Source organism: Castanea sativa, chromosome 1 (genome assembly GCF_040712315.1).
Source record: "Castanea sativa cultivar Marrone di Chiusa Pesio chromosome 1, ASM4071231v1".
NCBI classification, from domain to species: domain Eukaryota; kingdom Viridiplantae; phylum Streptophyta; class Magnoliopsida; order Fagales; family Fagaceae; genus Castanea; species Castanea sativa.
The window spans coordinates 8,228,993-8,244,085 of NC_134013.1; the positions used below are offsets into that span (position 1 = coordinate 8,228,993).

At 33.4% G+C, this 15,093-nt stretch overlaps 2 protein-coding genes and 1 pseudogene across 2 annotated transcripts; all 3 read right to left on the reverse strand.

The window, feature by feature from the left end:
• Window positions 1-70: 70 nt before the first annotated feature.
• On the reverse strand, window positions 71-4,990 carry LOC142605783 (cytochrome P450 734A1-like; annotated as a pseudogene).
• A 226-nt stretch (window positions 4,991-5,216) lies between these two features.
• Window positions 5,217-9,090, reverse strand: LOC142605791 (cytochrome P450 734A1-like). The gene is made up of 4 exons (XM_075777232.1): window positions 8,524-9,090; window positions 6,752-6,996; window positions 5,964-6,327; window positions 5,217-5,704 (listed from the first exon to the last, which is right to left on the reverse strand). Exons 1-4 carry the CDS (start codon window positions 9,007-9,009, stop codon window positions 5,288-5,290), a joined length of 1,512 nt encoding a protein of 503 aa, XP_075633347.1. The 5' UTR covers window positions 9,010-9,090; the 3' UTR covers window positions 5,217-5,287.
• Window positions 9,091-10,311: 1,221 nt separating this feature from the next.
• Window positions 10,312-14,786, reverse strand: LOC142643580 (cytochrome P450 734A1-like). Its single transcript, XM_075818303.1, has 5 exons — window positions 14,690-14,786; window positions 13,545-14,053; window positions 12,636-12,880; window positions 11,372-11,735; window positions 10,312-10,734 (listed from the first exon to the last, which is right to left on the reverse strand). The coding sequence occupies exons 1-5, from the start codon at window positions 14,784-14,786 to the stop codon at window positions 10,312-10,314; spliced, it is 1,638 nt and encodes a 545-aa protein (XP_075674418.1).
• Window positions 14,787-15,093: the final 307 nt, after the last annotated feature.

The window sequence follows — 15,093 nt, forward strand, 5'->3', positions numbered from 1 at the left end:
TTGAAACTTTAGAGATGAAATGAAGACATTTCAACATTAGAAGTTGTAATTTTTATAATTTAACCAAAACTCAACTTGAAATTCTCCTTCTCAGCAGAATTTGTGCACCATATTGAGGTTGTAAGCTTACAAGCAACATCGGGGCATGAACATAGGTTGGAGATAGCTCAAAAGAGAAATGTTGAACTACCATAGCTATGACAATCTTCGCCTCAATCATAACTAAATTTTGACCTACGCAGATTCTATGACCCAAGCCAAATGGGCAAAAAGAAGCTAAATGCTTTCGAGGCTCCATAAATCTCAATGGGTTGAACTTATTAGCATCTTCACCCCATATCTAAGTGTCATGATGGACTGCAGGCAAGGCCAAATAAAGTTGTGTGTTAGCAGGAATGTCGAGGTTCCCTAGCTTAACCTTCTTACATGTTTGTCTTATTGCCGTCACAGCCGAAGGATATAGTCTAATTGTTTCATTGATTATCATGTTCACCTGTTAAAAAACGAGGCAAACCAAATTCTCAGTAAATGAAAGTTCATTCTCGATTAATACAACATAACAATGAGAATATACATTGTAACTTGAATATAGCGATATAACTAATTGATTTTCCTTATGATAACTACAGAAACCTTTTTCTGATTGAATTCCATAATAGAAAAAACTTGCAACTCCTCTAGAAAATGTTTCGAAAGTTGATAGGCCAGTAAGAAATTGATCTTACAATTTTGAGATCGTTTAATTTTTCTGCAACTAGAATCCCATGTTCACCAAAGATGTGAACAACTTCTTCTCGTGCCTTGCTTTGCCATTCCTGATGTAGTGCTGAAAGTACAATTGCCCAAGTTAATAGGTTAGCAGTTGTTTCCTTTCCAGCAAAGTAAAAGGTCTTGCATTCATCTATGATTTCCTCAATCCCTAATCTTTCTTCGTCACCATCTTGATTATTCTAAGAAGACAAAAATAGACCAAGAAGATTTCCTGAATTTTCTTTTGCCTTTTGGTTTGTCTCAATTAGCATCCTTATAGAGTCACGAGTTTCATTATCTAATCTCCACCTTTCTTTGTTCATCTTAGTAGGCAAAAATCTATGCATTTATAAGAAGCTAAAGAATCAATTAAAACTCATCATTGGACCTATAACAAGAAGATAAGGCCTATACAAAAACAAAACTCATTTGGCCTATTTCAAAAGGATGAAGTCCAAATTCCATTGAATTAAAGTCATATATCATTGTAATAAGCAAAAGCAGGGATAATTTGAATCCTTAATCCAATTATTGAGAAATAGTTAACCAAGTCAGAGAGTAACAACCTATGCTAGTATGAATTTGTTAAAAAAATATAGTTTATACTACGAATAAAAGCGGAAGGAAGTGAGTTTGTGTTTAATAGATTTTTTGTGTGTTTAATAGACTTTGTCCACATAAATACTAACAAATTCTTTATTGGGTATAATAAGTCACACAAATACTAACAAATGAAATAATCAAGAGAATATATGGAACATGTAGCTCTAGAATACAAGCCATTGTAGAGCACTTGATGGTAATTTCCTATTTTCCTGAAATAAATATGAGATGCATTGGATATTAGCCAATGGAACTTTTCATTTTTCTTCATTATCGTAGCCAATGAAAATTTCCAAAGATTCTATCTTAGAATATGCAGTGAATGAGTTTGTTGGCCTTTTGGACGTGACACGATATCCACATCGTATGTGTCATCCAACGAGAACAGAAGATTTGCCCTTTCAAAACTGACCCTCATTCTTAACAAAATTTCGTGTCTATACTTCGGCGGCAGGCAATCATAGAATTAAGGGAATTGAGACAAAAAACATGAGTAGGAAGTCAATACCGTATGTCCAGTTTGGCCACGTACGATATATTTGATACCGTCAATACTGTTTCGGGTTCTGTTATTTTATATATAGATATATATATATATATATATATATATATTATATACACACACTAAAATCTCTAGAACCATAGTTATAAGCATATAATATTTCACTTATATTATAGTAAATATAAAAGTTTATCATAAAATATTACCTCAATTCAGAAAAAATTATTCATAGTTTTAAACTTTAGTATTAATTAAAAGGAAAAAAAAAAACACAATATAAAAAATAGAAAGCTTAGTTGTTCATTGCATACTAAAAAAACAAATAATACTAATAAGTTAGTGTAAATAAGTTATTATTATGTCCTTACAAAAATTCAAAAATTACAAAACTAAAAAAAAAAAAAAAAAGGTTTTTTTTCTGTACCGGCCGGTACGCCCGGTATTGGCCGGTATTGCCCGAAATTGGCCGGTATGGCCGGTACGCGACCGGTACGGCCGGTATTTTTTCCGGTACAAAATAGAAGTGTACCGGTACCGGTGCACTGACCGGTACGGTACGTACCGGCCGGTACGGCCGGTACCGGTACGGTATCGACCACCCTGGTCATCAATCATAAACCACAGTGCTGCTTTATGTCAAACCACAACCACCAAGAAAGTAAGTCACACCAATAGCATAGTGCACAGATTTCCCACTCAGGTTGAAATTTAGATGTTGGAACAAATTCAATATGTTTACCTGAACCCAGGAATGTACACATTTGCGACAGCCTTTGAGAAAAGTGTTATTTGCCGCTCTTGTAAGTTGAAAATGCGCCTCCCTTCTACAAAACTGCTTCCAAAAGCTGTTCTTGATATAACATCTGCTGAGAGTTCATGAAATTCTTTGTGCACATCCATCTCAAACTCGTCTCTGTCTCCTCTAATTTCATCCCACCTATTGAACATCTTTGCAGTACTACCCACAATTTCTGGTACCAACACTTTAAAATTAAATTAAAAAAATAAAAAGAACGGTCACGACTAACTATAGAGGACAAAGATCTTTTTATTGAATTTTGACAAATTTACAATTGAATTAAATTTTCTTCTTATATTGTCCATGCTTGAAAATTTTTCAGAAAATCAAAAATATTAGTAGTTATGTCATTAATCATATATTTAAATTAGTTTAAAAAAAATAATATATTTAAATTTAAAGTCTTTATAATCTAAGATTACACATAAAATTCTTCTAAAAAAAATTACCCATAAAAAATATATTTATGAATCGAATATTAAATAACATTTTATTAACATGAAATTTGACATTAGAATATGAGTAACATATAATCCGACGATTAAAAATATATAGCTATATTAAATTTTTTTTTTTTAGTGAAGGTGGTACCAAAAACTTTGTCCAATTAGGAATTTGTATCCATCAAACTTGTTCCACAAACTCTTTTTTTTTTTTAATGAATAACAAAGGTTACCTTAACACGCTCCATATTGAAGGCTTGGTTTGCGATTCTTCTATGGATAGCCCATTTCTGACCACTAAGCCCAGCAAGTCCTTGTCCAAAGAGTGGCCTAGCCAAGGGGTTCAAACTGATCTTTTCAAAGGTCCCATCTGACTTTGTAAGGATTTCCTTAACCATGTCCGGGTCGAATATTGCCAGTCTTGGCGTTGACCCGAACCAGTACAAGAAGTTCTTACCGTACAAGACTGACCATTTGTAGTAAAAAGGAGCCACACGATTAATGATGTCGTGGCTGAATGGGATTGGCTTTGATAGAGCTTCGGCGATAATACTTTGGATCTCAGCCGTGTTCCCAGAGATCAGACGGTAGCCAGGGCCTCGTATGCCTTGTCTTTTGAAGTGTTTCTCAATTCTGTATGGGACCCATATGAACGAGTAAACGAGTTTCAAGAGTATGACAAGGAAGAATATCACAGCTAGAAGAAAAAGAAGATGCATAGTGAAATGAGAGAGAGTTTTAGGGAATGTATAATAATGGTGGAGCTGCTTAGTGATCAGTGATCATAGACATAGACATAGACATAGAGGGCGTTGAAATAAAATATGTTTTGCTAAACGAAGCGGACTGGTAGATTGGCAATGTCATGACCTGGTCTTTCAAATTTTCAATATAATATGACCTATATTATATTATGGGCTAAAAAGTTTGGTGCTGGTTGGTTTTTTTTTTTGGCTCACTAGGCAGAATTTCAAACAGCTTGTGATTTTGTTTCTGGTTACAAATTTGTTTTCTGAATTTACATGTGATTGGCTGATTATTGAAACTTCAAATTTGTAACACTTTTTGGCTATAGATTTGGTGAACTACAACTTGGGTACAATTGCGAGGTCTGGGAGGGACCAAGGAATTCATGGAGGTGCGGCATGGTTTTGCTCGAGTTATGTTGGGTTTGGATGATCAGATTTGCAATTAAAGATGTTAAGTGAGGTACACTGTATCTCTTTCTCGGTCTATAAGAACTATTAAGAAGCGTATTAGTTGTTTGTGAAAATGACCAAAGGGAAAATATCCAAGTCTAAGAAAAATTAGGAACGAATTTTTATTTTCATCTCTTTATATATTTCTATGTCTTGAGGATTTTTGCAAAATAGTAAATTTGTCAAAACAACAATTATTTGTGAAATTAGCTTTTTAACTAAATTAATGTTTTGGAAACAGGATTTTAGATCTTGAAATCATGTCTTAAAAACACGATTATACAATGTTTTGCGCTGACTCAAAGATGTTAACGTGGCAATTTGCATAAGTTGAAATCTTGTTTATGAAATACAATTTTAGATCATTTTAGACATTAGAAGCTAATTCGGAGAAGCTGAGGCCTAAATCTTCCTGTCATAGGCTCATAGCCCTAGAGCACCACCAGATTCTTGATAAATGACCTTGGTTTGTCATCTGCTACTTCGGTCCTCAGTTACATAGATGTATTGTTCTCTTCAATAGCTCTGCACGGAATGCCTTGTTCTTTAAAAGTTTTCCTATGATGCAGAGTTTTCCTATTTTCATTATTTCCTTCATATTATCCTCTTTTACTTGACATCCTCATCCTCCTCTTCTGTCAGTGATAATCTCCTCTACCTCTATTCTCATTTGCCATCCTTCTTTGTTTTTTTTGTTTTTTTTTTCTAGACCACCCTAAATCCATAGCCCACCCTAGGGGCTTACCAACCATGTGCCTTGTACAACAAGAAGAAAAAAGCTTCCATCGGCAACCCCTAGAAGAAAAACAAGTTCTCAGAGAAGAAACTAAAATTGTTTCTTTCAATGGTTACTTCACTTGATCTTAGCCATAAAACAGATTCTTCTTTTGTATGCTATGATCTTTTATGCATATGAATAGTAATATAAAACATAAGCTTTAGCATACAAATTGAGGTACACCCCTCTTAAAAAAGAGTCCCAAGCAAATGTTCAGCTTCTCCTCCTCATGAATATTTGTACACCATGTCGAGGCTGCAAGGTTACAAGCAACATTGGGTCATGAACATAGGTTGGTGATACCACAAAAGAGAAGTGTTGAATTATCATGGCTAAGATTATTTTCGCCTCAACCATAGCTAGATTTTGACCTACGCAGATTCTGGGACCCAAACCAAATGGGTAAAAAGAAGCTAAATGTCTTCGAGAATCCATAAATCTAAATGGATTGAACTCGTTAGCATCTTTTCCCCATATCTCGATGTCATGATGGACCGCAGTCAAGGAGAAATAGAGTTGTGTGTTAGCAGGAACATCAAGGCCCCCTAGCTTAACCTTCTTACATGTTTGCCTTGACAACATCGGTGCCGGAGAATAGAGTCTAAGTGTTTCATTAATTATCATGCTCACCTGTCAAAAAATAAGTATGTGAATGAATAAGGAATAATTGACATAAATTGATTGTTGAAATTACATAGTGCTCTTTTTTTTTTTCTTTTTTTAAAGGCTAATTATGTTAATCTGGGATGGATTGTGCTATAAATTTTCGCTGTGATAACAATAGAAAGTTTTCCTTGCCCTTAGCACAAATGTGATGGATATATGAATGAAAATTGTAACTCCTCTAGACCATGTTGTTAAAGCAGGGTAACTAAGAAATTGAACTTACAATTTTGAGTTTGTTTAATTTCTCTGCAACAGGAAGCCCATTGTCACCAAATATGCTAACCACTTCTTCCCGTGCTCTACTTTGCCACTCTTGGTGCAATGCTAAAAGAAAAATTGCCCAAGTTAGAAGGTTAGCAGTTGTTTCCTTTCCTGCAAAGTAAAAGGTCTTGCATTCATCTATGATTTCCTCAATCCCTAATCTTTCTTCTTCACCATCTTGATTTTTATATGAAGACAAAAATAGACCAAGAAGATTTCTTGAATCTTCACTTGCATGTTTGTTCGTCTCAATTAGCATTCTTATAGAGTCACGAGTTTCCTTATCTAGTCTCCACCTTTCTTTGTTCATCTTAGTAGGCAAAAACCTATCCATTTATAAGAAGCCAAAGAATCAATTGAAAAACTTCAGTGGACCTATAATAAGAAGATAAAGACTTTATGAAAACCCATTTGGCCTATTTCAAAATGATGAAGCCCATGTTCCATTGAATTAAAGCCATAACATTGTAATAAGCAAAGCTAGGATCCAGTCAATGAGAAAATAGTTAACTAACACAGAGGAAAAGAATTGCCTATGCTAGTAATATGAATTTCCTGTTTACACTTTCGGGTATTAGAGAGTTAATAGAATTGACAAAAAAGTATGAGTCATCAGTCCTAAACCACAATACTTATATATGGCATATATCTCAAAGATTCACAACAACCAAAAAAAGGAAGTTACACTAGTAGCACATATTTTCTAGTTGAGTTGAACATTTCGAGTTGGAACTTGGAACAATATGTTACCTGAAACCAGGAATATATACACTTCTGATCGCCTGGGAGAAAAGATACATTTGCTGCTCTTGTAAATTGAAAATGCGCCTTCCTTCTTCATAATTGCTCCCGAAAGCTGTTCTTGATATGATGTCCGCTAAGAGTTCATGAAGCTCTTTATGCACATCCATCTCAAACTCATCTCTCCCTCCTCTATTTTCATCCCACTTATTGAACATCTTTGCAGTACTAGCCACAATATCTGGTACCCAACACTGAGAAAATAAAAATAAAAACAAATAAGGCATGAGGTCAGATTTTCACGACTAACATGTCTAATGAATGAGCCAAAAATGAAAGTCTAATGACAATTTTCCATCATCAAATTTTTTCCACAATCTCATTAATTTTATTATAAAAAAGGGAAAAAATCTATACAATTCCAGAAATAAAAGCTATTTTCCTCAATTTTTACCTTGAAGAATTAAATTGGCACATAATTTAGGTGTACTGTGCATATCTCTTGTAACGGCCTGACAGGGATAACAAATCATTAAGGGGTTTTTCCCAAGAACCTTGTACCTTAGTGGTATAATCTACTCTCCTTTTTAGGAGAACCAACATTCAAATCCATTCTTCCCATTGTTGTATCTACTAACTATCAAATTATCAAAAATAGTCACATAATCACTAAGGGGGTTTTAAACCAGGTTTTCCTCTTCAAGAGAATTAAGCAATACCGTTGAACCACAATACTCTTTAACACCTTTCATACAAATTTTTATTATCTTGAATATGATATTCTTATATTTGGAACAAAGGTATAAAGTACAAACACGGACACACTAGGATTGGCTTTGGGCATATTTCTTGTGTAGCTTAGGTGGAGGGCAAATTATACAGGGAAACAGTCTTTTTATGGTTTTTTAACAATGACATTATATCTGTACAACTGAGAGGATCAGATAGTATAAAGAGAGAGTCAGAGGGGCAATTAAATTCCTTCTATATATCGGACAATTTGAAGCCCAAATTTGATGTTAATTTGATGAGCAATTATGACAATTTTCAGTATGTTGCTCCGGTAAAACAAAGAGCCACCTATTAGCCTGTGACTCATATAATACTTTCTCTGTAAAAATGAGGTGAATGATCTTTATAGAAGGAAGAGGTCACTGAATTTTTCTAAGGAAGAGAGAAACAGAGGCTATGATTAAAATCCACATCTGTACTATGTGTCCATTTTTAACAAGTCTGCATAAGTTTATATCATTGGGATCTTATTCTTTCACCCATTTACTAACAAATTTCATATAATCATATCTTATTATAATTATAAAATATATGAAAGCTGAACTTAAAACAATTTCTAGATGAAAAAAAAAGTTATGCATTTTATAGATGCTTCTATTGTGTCTTTATATTAGAAACAGTATACAAACACCCACATACATACACATAACAGTGTATATACGTTCAATTACAAATTCTCTCAATAGAATAAGTTTTTAGAAAACGGTAAATTTAATTCATTTAAACACATACTTCTAACAGCCCCTCTCACACGTGGATTCAAACTACCTTCTAACTTTTAATAAGTGAGGCTGAACATGTGAGATTTTAAATAGAAGGTAGAACGGAAAAGATCTCAGAACCTACTGTTTTTCTTTGATACATGTCAAATTATCTATTCTTCCAAAAGTTCAAGCTACTGAGAAACGGTAAATTTAACCGTTTAACCCTATAATTCTATCAATATACATACATCTCAAAAAAAAAGTCTAGAAAGAGAACAAGTTCACCTTAACACGCTCCATGTTGAAGGCCTGGTTTGTGATCCTTCTATGAATAGCCCATTTCTGACCAGTAAGCTGAACAAGTCCTTCCCCAAATAGCAGCTTAGCCAAGGGATTCATCTGGATCTTTCCAAAGGACCCATCTGAGTTCATAAGAACTTCCTTAATCATGTCAGGGTCAGACATGGCAAGCCTTGGTTTTGACCCAAACCAGTACAAGAAAGTCTTCCCGTACACGGCTGACCACCTGTAGTAAAATGGAGACACACAGTGAAGAACATCGTGGTTGTCAAACGGGACAGGCTTTGATAGAGCTTCAGCGTACATACGTTTGATCTCAGCTGTGTTCCCGAAGAACAAACGGTAACCAGGGCCTCGTATGCGTTGGTCTTTGAAGTGGTTCTCAATTCTCCAAGGGACCCATATGAATGAGCATATGAATTTCAAGAGGATGACAAGGAAAATCACAAGAAGAAGAAAAAGAAGATGCATGGTGAAATGAAATCTCAGAGAGAGAGAGAGAGAGAGAGAGAGAGAGAGTTTTAGTGAATGTATAATAATGGTGGAGTTGCATAAAGTGATTGTAGAGGAGGCGTTGAAAAAATATATTAGTAAAATATATGTTTTGCTGACTTGCAAGAACGCAATCGGGAAAAAAATTATCTGGTCTGGTCTTTCAATGGATATGATATAACATGGTATCAAACTTACGGTAGTTTGAAGTGACACCTTTCTTCAGCAAAAAGAGAAAAGAAACAAGAGACACTTTCAAGGTTCAAAGTTTAAAACATTGAATTTAATGTTTTTATTATATTTATGATGCTTGCAAAGTTTCAAGATAAATAGTTATTTTCAATGAAATATTAAAATTTTAAGTTTTTATGAAATAAAATTATGCATAAAAATAAATGGGAATGCTAACTAATGCCCTTAGGGCATTGTTTAATAATCTATTTAAAGGAGGTTTTTATGGGAAAAGAAAGAAAATCAATTAACTTTTTGACAGCTTTTTTCATTTCTCATAAAAGTGATGTCAAAACACTCCTAAAATGGATTGTTAACTAATTCTCTAAGGGCATTCGTTAGCATGACCCAAAATAAATTTGTGTACGTTTAATGTAATGAGATATGTACTTTTGTTAAAAATGTGTACATTTAATTTAATGTACAAAAGTATGTATATTCTTTGAAAAATGTCTATTCTAAGGGGCAAATTTTTGTACATTCTTTGAAAATTATGTACATTAAATGTATAAAATTGTATACATTCTTTGAAAATTGTATACACAATTATGTCCATTCTTGAAAATTGTGAACATTAAATGTATACATTCCTTTACATTCAATGAAAAATTTATATATTAAATGTACACAATTATGTAGCTTCGTTCAGAATGTTGTACATTGGATGTACATATTTATCTACATTTTTCAAAAATTGTGTATATTGATTGTATACAATTGTGTACCTTCTTTAAAAAATGTGTACATTCAATCTACACATTTGAGCATTTCATGAACATTATACAAGATGAATGTACACAACTGTGTATATTTCTTGAAAAAAATGTATAAATTGAACTTACATTATAACTTTGAAGAAAATTAATTCGTTTCTTTCAACAGTTATGGCACCTGATCTTAGTCAGAAAACAATTCTTTTGCATGCTATGATCTTTTAAGCAGTGGAATAGTAACATAAAATATAAATGTCTTTAGATGCTAAAAAATACAAATTAAGATACACCCCTCTTATTAAGGAAAAAAATCCCAAAAAAATTCTCAAACAAATGTTCAACTTGAAATTCTCCTCCTTAGGAGTATTTGCGCACCAAATTGAGGCTGCAAGGTTAAAAGCAACATTGGGGCATGAACATAGGTTGGAGATACAACAAAGGAGAAACGTTGAATTATCATGGCTAATACAAGTTTGGCCTCAACCAAAGCTAGATTTTGGCCTACACAGATTCTGGGACCCAAACCAAACGGACAGAAAGAAGCTAAATGCTTTCGAGGCTCCAAAAATCTAAATGGGTTAAACTCATTAGCATCTTCTCCCCATATCTGGGTGTCATGATGAGCAGCAATCAAGGCCAAATGAAGCTGTGTGTCAATGGGAATGTCAAGATACCCTAGCTTAACCCTCTTACTTGTTCGCCTCAACAATAACACAACCGAAGGATATAGTCGAAGTGTTTCATTGATTATCATACTCATCTGTTAAAAATGCCAAAGAAAAAATAAGTATGTGAATTGGTATGAAAATACTTCATAAAAAGGTACAGTACCTTTTAAAAATTAGGTCAATTATTATTTGTATGATTATTCCATAAATGAACTTAATGCTTAAATATCTACTACACTAGCATGAAGATTCTCCACCAAAAAAAAAAAAACCTACCCTAGAATGAAATAGATGGATTTTTTTTTTTCAGTCATATATTCTTTTTATTCTTTTGGGGTATAATGGGTCTTAGATTTATTATTGATAAGTTTTTTTTTTTGGTAGTCCTCTTTATTTTTCCATCCTATATAACAAATTCTCAGTGAATAACTATAGTTCAAAAACTCTATGAGTAAGGCTTAATGGAGACAAATAACAATGAGTAAGGCTTAATGGAGACAAATGACAATGAGACTATTCATTGCAATTGGAATTTAGTAATTATTTCACTTCGCTCTATTTCTTTTTAAATTAACTTACTATATAATCAACAATTTTTCCCTGTGAAACCCATAGAAACATTTCCTTGATTTGACACAAATATAATTGAATACCCACAAAAGAAAAAAACTAGCAACTTCTGTAGACAAAGTTTTAAAAGTTAACAAGTCAGTAAGAAATTGAACTTACAATTTTAAGGTCATTTAATTTTTCTGCAACTAGAACTCCATTGTCATCGAAGGTGCGAGCCACTTCTTCCCATGCCCTGCTTTGCCATTCCTGATGCAATGCTAAAAGAAGAATTGCCCAAGTTATAAGGTTAGCAGTTGTTTCCTTTCCTACTAAGTAAAAGGTCTTGCATTCATCTATGATTTCCTCAATTCCTAATTTTTCTTCTTCTCCATCTTGGTTCTTATAAGAAGACAAAAATAGACCAAGCAAATTTCTAGAATCTTCACTTGCATTTTTGTTTGTCTCAATCAACGTCCTTATAGAGTCACGAGTTTCCTTATCTAGTCTCCACCTTTCTCTGTTCATCCTAGTAGGCAAAAACCTATGCATTTATAAGAAGCCAAATAATCAATTGAAAAATCATCTGGACCTATAACAAACATCAACAAATAAACAAAGAAAATAATTAGGGGAATATATGGAAATGCGGCTCAGTACTATACACACCGCGTGCAATACTTTTGGATATGTTGATTTTTTATTTTGTTAAAATAAAATAAGATACATTCAATCATAAAGCCCAGTAACTTTCATTTCTTTCATCGTTAATTTTAGTTAAATACATAGTTTTTATAAGAAATAGTTTTTGAAAGAAACTTCAAATTTAATGTTATTTGTAGTTATTAATTTGTTGTATTATGGAGATGAATTTCTTAAACTCCATATCAAATTCTTTTAAGTGGAGGCAATTATTACCTTAAAAGATATTTTCTAAGACGTGTCAAAATCGCATTATTTTTATTTTATTATTATTGCTTCCTTAATGGAATTCGCCGTTTATACTTTGGTAGGCAATCACAAAATAATGGAACTGACAAAAAGTCATAGTTTTCAAGCACAAATTAAACACAGTACTTCTATATGACATATCACAACCAATAATAATAAAAAGAAGTAGCAGTGATAGAACAAAAGTTCCAATTCATGAGTAGAGCTACAACAATGTTATTGACACAAAAATTTCACAATTTGATGTGCATCTAGACTTATTGGTTGAACTTAGAGCAATGTATATATTATATACAAATTATACATTAATTGTGCATGGACAAAACACACATTTGTATATAATAAGACCAATCCAATCTGAACAATAAAATGTCATGTGAAGATTAAGCAATTTTGTAATGTTAGAAAATCCATAAAAAGGTAACCTATCCTTTATATCGTGTGTAATATATATATATAAATATATTGTCTCGTAACTTTAATAATATGTTACCTAAACCCAGGAATGTATACACTTGTGAATGTCTGAAGGAAGAGAAGTATTTGCTGCTCTTGTAAGCTGAAAATGCGCTTTCCCTCTTCATAGCTGCTTCCAAAAGCTGTTCTTGATATGATATCTGCCGACAGTTCATGAATCTCTTTGTGCATATCCATTTCAAACTCGTCTCTCCCTCCTCTATTGCTGTCCCACTTATTGAGCATATTTGCAGTGCTATTCACAATAACTGGTACCCAACTCTGTGAGTGGTTAAAAAAATAGGCATAAGGTAAGATTGTCACTACTGACATGTTTAATGATTCCCCCCTCCCCCAAAAAAAAAGGTCTAATGACAATTTTCCTCTATTTGAGAAACAAGTAAACAATACTTTTTTTTTTTTTTTTTTCTTGTATATAATAAAATTTTAATCTAGGACGTTGATTCCATGATAATTGTTTTTTATAATTATGTCAAGATCTCTTCTTTTATAAATTAACCAGTTTCAAGCCAAAAGTAGAATATTATTTTTTTCAAATTCAATATTAAAATATTATATTAAAAATTGGATAGTTGCATCAATTTGAGAAGGACATTATTATTATTATTATTTATTTCTTTATTCTATCTTGTGACTATATCATTCTTTTTCTATAAAAATGAGGTGAAGGATTTTTATAAAATGGTGAGATCACAATTTCATTTTTGGATGGATAAAAGATTAAAACACTAAAACTTTAGTACAATACTTTAGATGTAACATATAAGATTTTTCAATTAATTTCATTGATCCATAAGACACAAATATTGTTATCTTTTTCAATGATAATAATTTCAAATAGCATATTTGAACAGTACTTTAAATGTACCTACTCTACTATATCTAATTTTTATCATTTTGGGTTGGAAGAATAAAAAAAGGTCACCTTAACCCGCTCCATGTTAAAGGCCCGGTTTGCAATCCTTCTATGGATAGCCCATTCTTGACCACTTAGCACAACAAGTCCTTTCCCAAAGAGCACCTTAGCCAAGGGGTTCAGCTTAATTTTTTCAAAAGATCCATCTGAGTTGGCAAGAACTTCCTTAATCATGTCCGGGTCGGATATTGCCAGCCTTGGTTTTGACCCGAACCAGTGCAGGAAAGTTTTCCCGTACATGACAGACCACCTGTAGTAAAAAGGAATCACACGATGAAGGACATCGTGGTGGTCAAACGAAATTGGCTTTGATACAGCTTTAGCGTACAACTGTTTGAACTCAGCTGTGTTCCCGAAGATCGGACGGTAGCCAGGGCCTCTTATTCCTTGATTTCGGAAGTGATTTTCAATTTTCCAAGGGACCCATATGAATGAGTATACGAATTTCAGAACTATAACTAGGAAAATCACAAAAACAATGAAAAGAAGATACATGTTGATATGAAAAAAAGAGTGGTCTAGTTGTAAAGGTGCATGTTGTAGAGGGTGTTGATGACCAAATATATTGTAAAATTTTGCTTACTCTCTATGCAAGAAGCCTAGAACTCGGTGAGTCATCAGTCACAGTTTTATTTTGGGAGTAAAATTGGCAGACATGCATGGCTGAGAGAGACCATGTGCCAGACATGCATGCCCTATATCTCCCCTTGTTAAAAAATCATCTTGAAAATACTATTCAAATACTTCTCTTATCTTACTCTCTTGTTTCTCTATCTCTCTCTGTATTCTAATTTTCTAGGAGGCTTAGACATGCATATTATTATTATCATCCATAATCCGTCATGAATTTCTTTATAACCAGAATATTTGATTAAAGGTTTTACCTAATTTTATTATGGATTCATTTTAGCCTGCACGAATTTTTTTATAACCAAAATATTTGATTAAAGGATTTACCTAATTTATTATGGAAGCATTTTAACGGGCATATAATAATGTGTTGAACTCTTCTCCAATTTTAAAGAGAAATTTATCTATTAAATAATAACTACAGTATATTATTTATATAATAAAAAAAATTATTGATCATATATACTGTGAGGATACTTCCCCAATTAATCGGATTTATCCGTTTTGGGGAGCCAGTCCCTCACGGTTTATCGGCTCAAGCGACATAGGAGCGTACGGATCTTCACCCTCTGGGGGCTTTACACCGCAGTCCCACATTGGCAAGAGTTCCCTCCCACACATGGTTTATAAGCATGTGTTGTAGTGGTACACACATGGTCGCTCCAGAAGCTTATAAACCATGTGTGGGAGGGAACTCTTGCCGATGTGGGACTGCGGTGTAAAGCCCCCAGAGGGTGAAGATCCGTACGCTCCTATGTCGCTTGAGCCGATAAACCGTGAGGGACTGGCTCCCCAAAGCGGATAAATCCGATTAATTGGGAAAGTATCCTCACATATACATATACAACAAATAAAAGATTATATAGATGTACATATATAGCACCATCCATCATGAACTTCTCTAAATGATAAAGACTTTTTTATTTTC